The sequence below is a fragment of the Auxenochlorella protothecoides genome (assembly GCF_000733215.1).
Source record: "Auxenochlorella protothecoides strain 0710 unplaced genomic scaffold scaffold67, whole genome shotgun sequence".
Lineage (NCBI taxonomy): Eukaryota > Viridiplantae > Chlorophyta > Trebouxiophyceae > Chlorellales > Chlorellaceae > Auxenochlorella > Auxenochlorella protothecoides.
Genome location: NW_011934316.1, coordinates 33,049 through 43,362, shown reverse-complemented (window position 1 = coordinate 43,362; position 10,314 = coordinate 33,049). Strand labels below are relative to the sequence as shown.

Genomic DNA, 10,314 nt, shown 5'->3' with positions numbered 1-10,314 from the left:
GTTGCCACCCCAACTTGCCCCCTCCCACAACCTCTCCCCACAGCTTCACCATCTCCGAGAAGGTGGACCCCTTCTGCGCCGGCCCCACCGTCTCCCTGTCGTACTCCCCCAAGACCTGCATCATCGACGAGCTGAAGAAGCAGATCATCTGCACCCCTGCCTCCATCTCGCTCACCAAGGAGCCCGGTGTGTGCGTGAAGAAGGCCTTCACCCCCACCATCTTCATCGGCAAGTCCTGCGCCATCCGCAAGACCATCCACCATCTCCGAGAACGGTGGACCCCTTCCTCGCGCCGGCCCCACCGTCTCCCTGTCGTACTCCCCCAAGACCTGCATCATCGACGAGCTGAAGAAGCAGATCATCTGCACCCCTGCCTCCATCTCGCTCACCAAGGAGCCCGGTGTGTGCGTGAAGAAGGCCTTCACCCCCACCATCTTCATCGGCAAGTCCTGCGCCATCCGCAAGACCATCGGCGTGGAGGCCGAGGTCGTCATCGGCGGCGCAGAGTTCGACATCCCCCTGAACCAGTACTTCCCCCTGTCTGATGACACCGGCAAGAAGCTGGAGGCTAAGTTCTCCAAGTTCAAGAAGTTTGACAAGGCCCTGCCCCCCCTGTCTGAGATCGTGCCTGCTCTAGAGGACGAGTTTGCCCCTGCCATCGAGGCGATCGAGGACATCCTGGACTGATCTGACTAGATGCACCCCAGGCTGCTTGACCATTTAATTACAGATTTCATTGACCCTGTTTGTGAACTTTTCTTTCCTCGGCATGTCGTGGCTGTAAGCTGCAAGTAGTGCACAGATGCAAGAAATTTGAAAGCAGGGGGGCAGGATTACAGCATGATCTCACAGGTGAAGTGCACATACTGGAGGTGTCAGTAACTGGATGGCCTTGGAGTGAATAGGACCTCAGCCCGCCCCACGACGCTTCCTTGCTGCCGGCGGTGGGGTCGTCGCCGCCTGCCGCTTGACCTTGGTCTCTTTCACCCCTGGCTCTGGCCGCTTGCGCGGCTCCTGCTTGGGCGGCTCCCGCAGGGCATCCTCGACTCCTGCATCGCCGTCCTGCAGCACCTGCAGTCTGGGAACAAAGGCGCTGGTCCGCCCCGCGACCGTGATGTGCTCTATGGCCTCGCCCTCCACCTCCGGCCGCTCTTTTCTTCCCTTGCTCCACCTGCAGGTGGACAGGGCACGCTCTGAGTTGACGCCCGTGTCATCCAGCGACACACCTTGGTCTGAAATGACAGTGCCGGCAGGCGCTAATGGCAGCGTCAGATGCGGCAGGCAGAACAGGTACCCAACAGTAATCCTCCCGCCATAGAGAGGCACTGCTGTGCCACGCAGGTGCCAAAAACACGAGGGGACACTGGCAGGGCTCCAACGCCACGTCAAGAATTGCAGGTCTCTCCCGCTCACCGTGCGTGGAAGAGCCAGGTGGCCGGGAGGCGGGCGGACTCTGCGTTGAGGTCGCTGGCCGTACGGCAGATGTGCTGCACCGCGCCATGCACACGCGCCGCCTGCAGGTGGTGGAAAGGGCGCCAGTGGGAGGGCAGCGTGGAGTCTGGGTGCCTGGCATATGCGTCTCTTTCCCAGAGAATTCTCAATCATCGGCAGGCCCCCCCGCTACGCCCAGGCACGACTGCCCAGGAGGGAACTACGCTCACCGCACATTCCTCCCATTCCCCACAGACACGATCCCTGCACCTGCTCCTCGGTCAACGCGTCGGCGCGCTGCTCCGGGTGGATGCGCGCCTGGTACAGCACTTCGTCGGCCACCCAGTTCCCGACTCCAGCCAAGAAAGACTGTGCAGGGATGGGAGGCTGGGAGGGGTGGCAGGGTGTCCGCAAGGCCTGCAAGCGCCCATTCCCCGGCACGCACACACCCTCTTGGCCGCCCAGCCGCCTCCTGGGCGCCGGCCTCCAGCCCCGCCGCCCTCGGCGCCTCCTCACCCACACCCCATTCCTCCCTTTCCGCCTCCCCCACCTGGTCCAGGAGCACGGCCTTCATGGAGCGGCGCTGGCGGGCCAGGGCCTGCGTCAGCTCCCCTACGCCGGGCATGCCGGTGAGTGGGTCCCAGCCCAGGGCCGCAATGCTGGGCAGGGCCAGCGGGTCGGCCACGTACTGCACCTGTCGCAGGTTCAGGAAAGGGTGAACGGGCACATTGGCACGCAGCCGGGGGATTGGAGGGGCTCCAGGAGCAAGGCGTGCCGGACTTTGAATCAGGTCAGCGGACGGCACGCACAACGACATGGCACGCTGGGAAGGATATCGCCACAATCAAGCACGGCGGCCGCGCCCACTGAGTGCGCCCCAGCTCTGCCAAACCTTCATCATGGGAGCCAAGCCCCCCGAGCCCCAAAGCCCTCCTTCAACCCATAATCCCCGAAACCTCACCCTGGCAAAGCGTCTCGAGTCACAGAACGCGATCTCGGCGCCGTCGTCCAGCTGAAAGTGGATCTTCCAGAACCTGGGGGGCCAGGAGGCGGCGTCCACATTCTCCCCCCGGTAGTTTGCCGCACCTTCACCCTGGAGGCGGACCGGCAAAGGTAACCAGTGGGAGGCTGCGGCTCAGCAGGGTTCGTGTGCCTCCCTGTGAAGATGTCTGCCACCTCTTCCAGCAGCCCTCATCGGCCAGCCACTGGATGCTGACCCCATAAGAGCAACCCAGCACGCAAGCAGCGATTCATGGTCCATGACAAGTCATCGCATGGAGAAGCCTGCCAGGCACCTCACCTTGGCTGCAAGCATGCCCGTCATGCCGTAGTGCAGCATGAGGGAGTGCTTGCTCGGGCCGAGCACCGCCCACATGTGTTTGCCGCGCCGATCTGTGGACAGGATCTGTGAACCCTGTAGTGCAGCCTGCAGCTTCTTGGGAGGGATGCCCTTGACAACCTCTGCGCAGTAATCAAGGAGGATAGAGGGATTAGTGAATGATAGGGGTGGTTCGGCGCTCAAGCGTACCTGATCCCTCGATAGATCCACGACTCACTGTCGTCATCGGCCACGACGGCTCTGACAATGGTCCTCCCCACGCCCAGTCTGTGCAGCAGCCTCCGCGCGCTCTCCACCTGTCCAAGAGGCACATTCAATGAAGCATTAACATCACTTTGGTTGGATCCCAAGCTTCGACCGACGTGTGATGGGAATCTTGCACACTCAGCCCCCAAGACGGGATGCCACACACCTCCGGAAGCTCTGGCATGATCTGCACCTAGAGAGTGCACCCCGCGCCTACCCACTAGCAGCAGGCTTCATTATCTCAATGATCCCACTGTATGAAATTCCAAGCAAGTGACATCGCGACATGGCGCCGAAAGCTTGCCATGGGTCGTGATCTCGTCTGTCTGGCGAGGGTCATTGAGTGGCGCGCACGTATGAGTCGAGATCAGCATCGCCAATTTGTAAGGCTCCCACAGCTTCGTTCCTTCGCGTCAATCATCCATCTGATGTCCTGAATCCTGAAGAATATATCTCGGGCGGTGATCGCAAGGTATGCGAAAAGAAGCGATCAGGACTGCTCTCTTTGAGTACCTGGAAGGGGCCGATTTAGAGGCGGCAACACAACGCACTGTGCAACAAGAGCTCGAAGACAGACTGGGGGAGCCCCTCAATGAATACAAGGAGTATATCAGGGTGGGTTCGGGCGTCTTACGGGGCCTGCAACATGGGTCACATGTGTGATGTTGGTGAAAATTCAAAGCACGGCCGCCCTGCCGGGTGCAGGCTCAGACTGACGCCTTCTTGGCCGGCTGCACGGCGAGAGGGAACGATGAGGTGGATGATGAAGACTTTCAACAGCCTCGCAAGCGAGTGAAGGGTGGGTTTGTTAAACAGTTTGGGGGAGGAGCAGTATGGGAGTGCTTGCTGGACCCACAGGGTCGCAACCATGGCGCGGTCGTCCCCCCCTGAAAAGAAGGTCATCAATCTCCTGCATGACACTCATTGCAGGTGCGGGTGCAGAGCAACATGGCAAAAATGATGCTGCCAATGGCCATCCCCTTTCTGGTGACGTGTATGCAGCTGTGAGGGACTGGCATGGGCGTGTGGGCGTCGATATCCGCCAGTATTATACAGACAAGGAGGGGCAGCTGAAGCCTGGCTTCAAGGGCCTGGCTCTGTCACCGCAAGGCTGGGGCCTGCTCAGCCAAGCTCTGCCGGTGGGTTTGTGGTTGGCATGCTGTGCGGGGCGCCTGCATCGGGGGGTGGTTTTAGATCCTACAGTCTTGTTGGTCCTGATGCACCAGGCTTGCACTGCAACTCACCCTCCGCAGAATCTCTGCAAGCGACTGGATGCCAGGACAAGCGGAGATGCCGTCGAGTTGGATAAGAACCAGCGAGCATCTGTGTCCGAGTTCAAAGGCGTGCCTGGGTGGGATTGGGCTGGGCGGTAGGGGGTCACCGTGGCGGCCCGAGAAGATGCGCCAGGACGGCCACAGGCTTGCTTTCACCTCCAGGATCGCCTTGCGCATGACATCTGCTGGTTGTCGTGCCCTTGTCACCGGGGTGCGCTGCGATGTCCTCCACGCACCTGCAGGCACCTGGGCGTTGGACCTGCGGCAGTGGCATGCCGGCTCGGACGCAGGCCTGATCCCGGGAAAGAAGGGCGTGCGCCTCGGCCGGGAGCAGGCCTCTGCCCTGCTGGCTGCGGCGCCATTGCTGGACAGCAAGCTCAATCGCAAGGGTGAGCGGCGAAATGCAGAGGATGGGCCTCTTGCTCGGAAAGGATATGGCCGACCGCGGTGTAGGCAGGGATGAGTTGCTCAGGGCCCAAATGGTGCCGGACCTCCCCAACACACCACCAATGTTTCGCAGCACCCCATCAACAAAGCGCACCAATTTCCCTTCAGGTGCTGCCGGGCCCTCTGTGGTGGACCACCCCACACCAGCTTCCAATGCTAAGCCGACTGCGCAGCATCCAGGTCCTAGTCTCACTCACGCCAAACCCTCGCCAGCCCCAATCACTGTGCAGCCGGGCCCAGTCAGTGAGGCGGCTGATCGTCCCCCAGATGCAGGTCCCGTAGAGCTGGGCTCAAACAAGCGTGCCGAGGTCACGACCTTCAAGGGGCGGAGCCTGCTGTCCCTGCGCGAGTACTATGAGGTGCGATGGAAAGAAATTGAACCCGGCGTGCCCGCCCTGGGCCCAGGGAATTGCGAGAAATGGTTGCATGCAAGGGACTGGCTGTGTGCTCTTTGAATGGCAACTCCTTTAAATTCATCTCAGCGTCTATGACACTGTGCTAGTGGTGGGGATTCTCATGTCACAAGCTCCCTCCAAGTCCCACCCACCCCAACAGAAGGATGGCCAGCTCCTTCCGGGAAAGCGCGGCATCGCATTGGCGGCTGACCAGGTGCTGGCCCTGCTAACAGCCGCGCCCCAGCTCACGGCAGGACTGGAGCGCCGGGATGACAGCTGCCGCGCCCAGCTCTCAGCGAGGTGGGTCGGCATAGGGGTGGGGCGCGAGACTGGGTCATGGTGTGGGATGGGTATACAGATCCAGCTGGAGACGGTGCTGTAAGCCCAGGATGAGTCCACCACAACAACATCTCCCCCTCACAACCAACCATGCAGCCGACGCGCCGGTGTCTCCGCTTTCAAGGGCCGTCACTCCATAGATATCAGGGAGTGGTACGAGGTGAGCCAGGCTGTCATGTCAGGAGGGCGACACTTGTGATGGCATTCCGAGCAGGGTGGCCCCCTGGATCAGTGATGCCCCCCAAAACGCCGTCAAATACCCACCGGCGCCCGAGCTGCCTGGATTCGGTGCAGAAGGATGGCCAGGAGCGCCCTGGTGCCAAAGGGCTCAGCCTATCCCAAGAGCAGTGGGGTATCTTCGTGGCAGCATTGCCTGCCCTACAGGCCGCCATGTGATGGGTCCAGGATGACAGCCTGAAGGCTTGGAGGCGCGAGCCTTTCTCTTTCAACGTTTCACTTGAGATCGTATCATATTTGCAGTTCACAAGTTTTCTAACAACGAGATAATGTCTTGGGGGTGGGTGTTTAGACATCCTGGAAAGAGAATGTTGCCCAGAACTGTCTCAGACCTGTTGCTTTTCAAGGTGCAGAGCACTGGATGGGCATGAAGTGCCGAGGCGTGAGTGCTCCGGCAACGCCATGGGTTGCAGCAAGGGTCCGATCCTCAGGCGAGACCTCAATCCTATCAACGAGCGAGCACGAGGAAAAGCCTTCAATTCCAGCAACTGCTCAGCGCTCGTTTCAGCGCGTGCACGCGGCCAGCACCTCCCGCAGGGCAATGGCCCAGTCCATGCACTCCTCCACGGAAGCCGTGCGGAAGGTGCGCGCGCGCGTGCGGGGCGCCAGGAACAGGCTCCTGGCCAGGCTACCGGCCGCAGTCTCCACCAGCCTGAACACGGGGGCCTCGCCTGCAAGGGTAGCGAGGAAGAGATGGGAGACAGGGTGCACCCATTACCGCCCATGTTGACATGTGCTGCACCCGCAGCAGGGGTGGCAGAGAGCTGCCCCTCACGTGACCAGACAGCATGTGCCCGCCTCCCCCCGCCTCCACCCTTGTATGCAATTGCCACCCCTTGAACCCATCACCCTGCTCAAAGGCGCAGCGGGCCAGGGCCACGCTCTCCGCCAGGACGGGCGTGGGCGGCCCCTGCACCATGCTAACCTCCGGGTCCCCTCCCGGGCTGCGCGCCAGGCGGTGCAGGAACCCGGCGCGCGTCAGCACAAATCGGTCGGGCACCCAGACACCGCGCGCAGCGTCCCAGGCCTCCATGGCCCCCGCACGCAGGACCTCGGGGCTGGCGGCCAGCTCGCGGCGGACGCCGGCCAGCAGACCGGCCTGGCGGGCGGCCAGGGCTTCGCCCGCCGCCACGCTGTGCGCCGCCGTGTCGCAGAAGGCGGCCAGGTCGGCGTCCATGTCCGCGCTTTCCAGCAGGGCCTCCAGGCGCGGCGCGGCACGCTCGACGCAGGCCAGGCTCTCCCTGTGTGGGAGGTGAGGGGGGGAGGGAGGGAAGTACATCGCGTGTCAGTAGGTCTTCAACCACGCAGGTGTAAAGCGGTATGCCCGGGTCCCAAACAAAGACGTCAGCGCCTGCACTGCTCCGCTATGAGCCGCACAACGAGAGGGCACCACGCAGGTCGACCAGAGCACGGACTGCCACAGGATATCCCCGGCCCACCCGGTCCAACTCGATCCCGCCCACCCGTAGATGCGGACCGAGGCCGCGAGGGTCGTGGACAGCACAGCAGCGCGCTCCCGCTCCATGCTCTCCACCTGCGCCCCCACCTTGGCCAGGAAGCGCCGCTCTGTGGGAGGAGGTCGGAGCCAGGATGGGGCATGGCTGCACTGCAATACAGACTGGGATGCGCAGCGCCTCGGAGGACAACCCCTGACATCCCAACACCGTCGGGGCCCCTGGGCCCGTCGACGCATTCTCCCTTTCCCCCCACCACCAAAAAGACGCCATCACCACCCCTGCTCGCCCACCCACCCGCTTGCTGCGCGGCCATGAGCCTGGCCTGGCCCTGCACCAGCCGCGCTTCCGTGACCCAGGGGTCGGCCTCCACGCCGCCACGGCCCAGCGCGCCCGGCGCGCGGCCGCAGGCCGCGCGGTGCACGGCGGCGGCTGCCTGCATCGAGCGCCGCGCGGCGTCGACGCCGGCCTTGAGCGCGGCGGCGTCGCTCGCGACCCCCGCGGCCTCCCGGCGCAGCCGGTCCACCAGCGCCCTCAGCGTCTGGGCCTGGGCGTCCAGTCCATCGGCGGCGCGGGCGTGGCAGGCGGCCGCCGCACGCGGGGCCTCCTGGAAGGCCGCCAGCGCGCGGCGCAGCCCCGGGCCGTCAGTCTCCGCGGCCAGGGTCACGCCCGCCGCCAGGCCCAGCGCGCGTGCCTGGGCCAGCTCCGCGCCCGCCAGCGCGCGCAGCGCGCCCAGCGTGCGCTCCGAGGCGCTGCGCGCGGCGGCCAGCCGCCGCTGCATCAGCGCCGCCAGCGCCTGGTTCACGCCGCTCTCCTCGTGCGCGCCCGCGTCCAGGCGGTCGATCACCGCGGCCTGGCGGTCCAGCTCCGGACCGTGCTGCAGCGGCTCGAAGGAGGGCTGGCAGCGCGGCGAGGCGGAGGCCGCCTCCGCCCGCGCGGCTCGCGCCAGCTCGTCGTTGTTCACGATGTCGGCGGCAAAGTCAAACTGAAGGTGGGTAGTGCAAGAGGGTGTGGTCAAGTGAGCTGGGTCGCACAGAGGGGTGCACTGTGATCCTGACTCATGGTTTGTCGCGCGAGGTGGCCGGGCAATGTTGGCCCTACCCACTACCGAGAGTAAGAGTGCACCTCCCCCCCCCCCCCCCTCTCTCCTCTCTTGCAACCCAAACATCCCACGCACCTTGCGGGGGGTCACAGCCGCCTGCAGCCTTGCTACATGACTGGGATTGGAGCGTCCGTCGACGGACAGGTCCCCGCTGGACACGGGGGACAGCTGGTGGGGAGAGCGGGGTGCTGCATCATCCTGAAGACCTTCGGGCCGCCGCAGGCTGAGGGGGGGTGACCCCAGGGGATGGACCCTTGAACCTGAGCAAGATTGAGATGTGTGATACTCTAATGCCACAAGTCTGCGCAATATTCAAGGCGCAACATTCAGCACCCGTTTGACAGGCGTAGCACCGACGCGTAAGTGATCTGCAGGCTCCAGGCCACCCACCATGATCCGGTTCCAGCGAACCAGACGGCATCCTGTTCTCACTCCATGATTATCTGATTGCAATGGAGACTGTCAGGCGACGGTGGAGAATGCTCTGTGGGAGTCGGGATGCGATGGTCCGAGCTGACTTCGATTTCCGCGCCTGGGCGAGATTGCCGGCATGGAGTGCTGATGAACAGCATGAGCATTCTTGCACCCGAGAACTAGGACAGGGCGATAGGAAAACACTCCATTTCCAGGTCATGCTTCGTAATTCACCACCGGTCTGTACATCCTAGGCGGCATAATGTGTACGCCTCCTGGCACAAAAAACACAGATGGCAAAGGAGGATCCCAGTCACAGTGCGCTGGCCAATTGGGCAGCATCAGGACTGTGTGCCACACGAACACTCCATAACAGCTGCTCCTCATCCATGCATTGGTAATCGTCCTGTCTAGCTGCCTCGGTAGGTGGAGTAGCCGTAGGGGTTCCATGTCAGCGGAACATGGAAGTGGTCATTCACCTGCCATGAGAAGAGGGATGATGGCAGTGTCAGGCTGCTACCTTGAACATGCATCAATGCTTGCGCCTCCTGCAAGGTACATGGCGGGCTTCTGCTGCCCTACTGTTCCACCATTAAACACCCGGCTCCCAGCTCATTCCGCCGCCACAATACCTGAGACTCCAGGATCTCGAAGAACACGGAGACGCGCGGGTAAAAGGGCTTGGCAGGGAAGAAGGCCGGGTGTTCGGCTCTGCACCGCCGCATGTACTCACTGGTGTCAAAGGTGATGCGGTAGACCCCGGGCGCGACGCTGGCTGCGGGGGGCAGCAGATCCGGCACGCGGCCGTCACCATTGGTCTTGCCCGCCCCCACATGCTGCCACGCGTTGCTCGAACCCGGAGCGGCCCTCTCCAGCACGATTCTCACGCCGGAGGCGGGCTTGCCCCTGGCGGTGTCCAGCACGTGTGTGGTGATGGGGGAACGCAGGCTCTCCCCTGCAGGTGTGCATGGTATACTTGGACAGGGATCATAGGGGCAGGAGGGTGGAGGCAGTTGACTTCTCAACAGCAAAAGAGGAGAACCAAGAGATGGTGTCCTCGAGAAGGAGGGAAAAGCTGCATGTCAAGCGTCGACATGAGACCTCAGGAAAGAGCTCAGCAAGCGCCATAATTACAGCGACAATGTAGGTCACCTGGTGGGTCCAGGTGGGCCTGGAGCTGACCTGTTCGGCGCGCAGCCACGTTGGCGGGGGACGGCACGGCCCCCACCAGCTTGGCCAGGCGCAGCTCCGTGATCTTCATCTGCTCGCCCGCTGCGACGCTCAGCTCGGTGGCAGGGTCATTGGTGTACCTATGAAGATGGGGGGAGTTTGGGCAGGGGGGGTCGTCATATGGATGGGATGTGCTTTGTTGGCATGTGGATACAGAGTGATCAGATAGTGAGTGAGCTGCTGGCTGGGAGCGGACGTGCGAGGAAGGAAACCCTGAGGATCCCGTGGCACGAGATTTGATCCCGGTTGCGGGGCAACCCGCGTGCAAACGGCTGAAAAGCAGCTCCGGCGAGCTGCCAAACCCTTGTTCTCTTCCGACTTCTCGAAGTTTGTCGAAAACATCCCCCCCCATCTCCCAACCCTATCATATCGCGAGGATCTTGTGCCTAGCACTCGAGCCAGCGAC

General features: G+C 62.9%; 4 protein-coding genes across 4 annotated transcripts in view; 2 read left to right on the top strand and 2 right to left on the bottom strand.

The window, feature by feature from the left end:
- The window catches only part of F751_5704 (hypothetical protein), a gene marked incomplete at both ends in the record, with an annotated part of 2,139 nt that extends 1,452 nt beyond the window's left edge, over positions 1 to 687 (top strand). Inside the window, 2 exons of the mRNA XM_011401746.1 lie at positions 44 to 188; positions 328 to 687. Coding sequence (XP_011400048.1) covers positions 44 to 188; positions 328 to 687 — 505 coding nt within the window. The remainder of the gene's footprint in view (positions 1 to 43; positions 189 to 327) is intronic.
- Positions 688 to 909: 222 nt separating this feature from the next.
- F751_5703 (Formamidopyrimidine-DNA glycosylase) lies at positions 910 to 3,200 on the bottom strand (the record flags this gene model as incomplete). Its single annotated transcript, XM_011401745.1, has 8 exons — positions 910 to 1,171; positions 1,414 to 1,514; positions 1,702 to 1,800; positions 1,982 to 2,125; positions 2,393 to 2,524; positions 2,732 to 2,892; positions 2,988 to 3,066; positions 3,183 to 3,200. The coding sequence occupies 8 exons, from the start codon at positions 3,198 to 3,200 to the stop codon at positions 910 to 912; spliced, it is 996 nt and encodes a 331-aa protein (XP_011400047.1).
- A 1,265-nt stretch (positions 3,201 to 4,465) lies between these two features.
- On the top strand, positions 4,466 to 5,670 carry F751_5702 (Putative RNA polymerase II transcriptional coactivator; the record flags this gene model as incomplete). The annotated part of the gene is made up of 4 exons (XM_011401744.1): positions 4,466 to 4,679; positions 4,951 to 5,096; positions 5,293 to 5,432; positions 5,568 to 5,670. The coding sequence occupies 4 exons, from the start codon at positions 4,466 to 4,468 to the stop codon at positions 5,668 to 5,670; spliced, it is 603 nt and encodes a 200-aa protein (XP_011400046.1).
- Positions 5,671 to 6,212: 542 nt separating this feature from the next.
- Positions 6,213 to 10,276, bottom strand: F751_5701 (Uric acid degradation bifunctional protein TTL; the record flags this gene model as incomplete). Its single annotated transcript, XM_011401743.1, has 8 exons — positions 6,213 to 6,379; positions 6,558 to 6,949; positions 7,172 to 7,274; positions 7,460 to 8,147; positions 8,340 to 8,462; positions 9,311 to 9,633; positions 9,861 to 9,988; positions 10,269 to 10,276. The coding sequence occupies 8 exons, from the start codon at positions 10,274 to 10,276 to the stop codon at positions 6,213 to 6,215; spliced, it is 1,932 nt and encodes a 643-aa protein (XP_011400045.1).
- Positions 10,277 to 10,314: the final 38 nt, after the last annotated feature.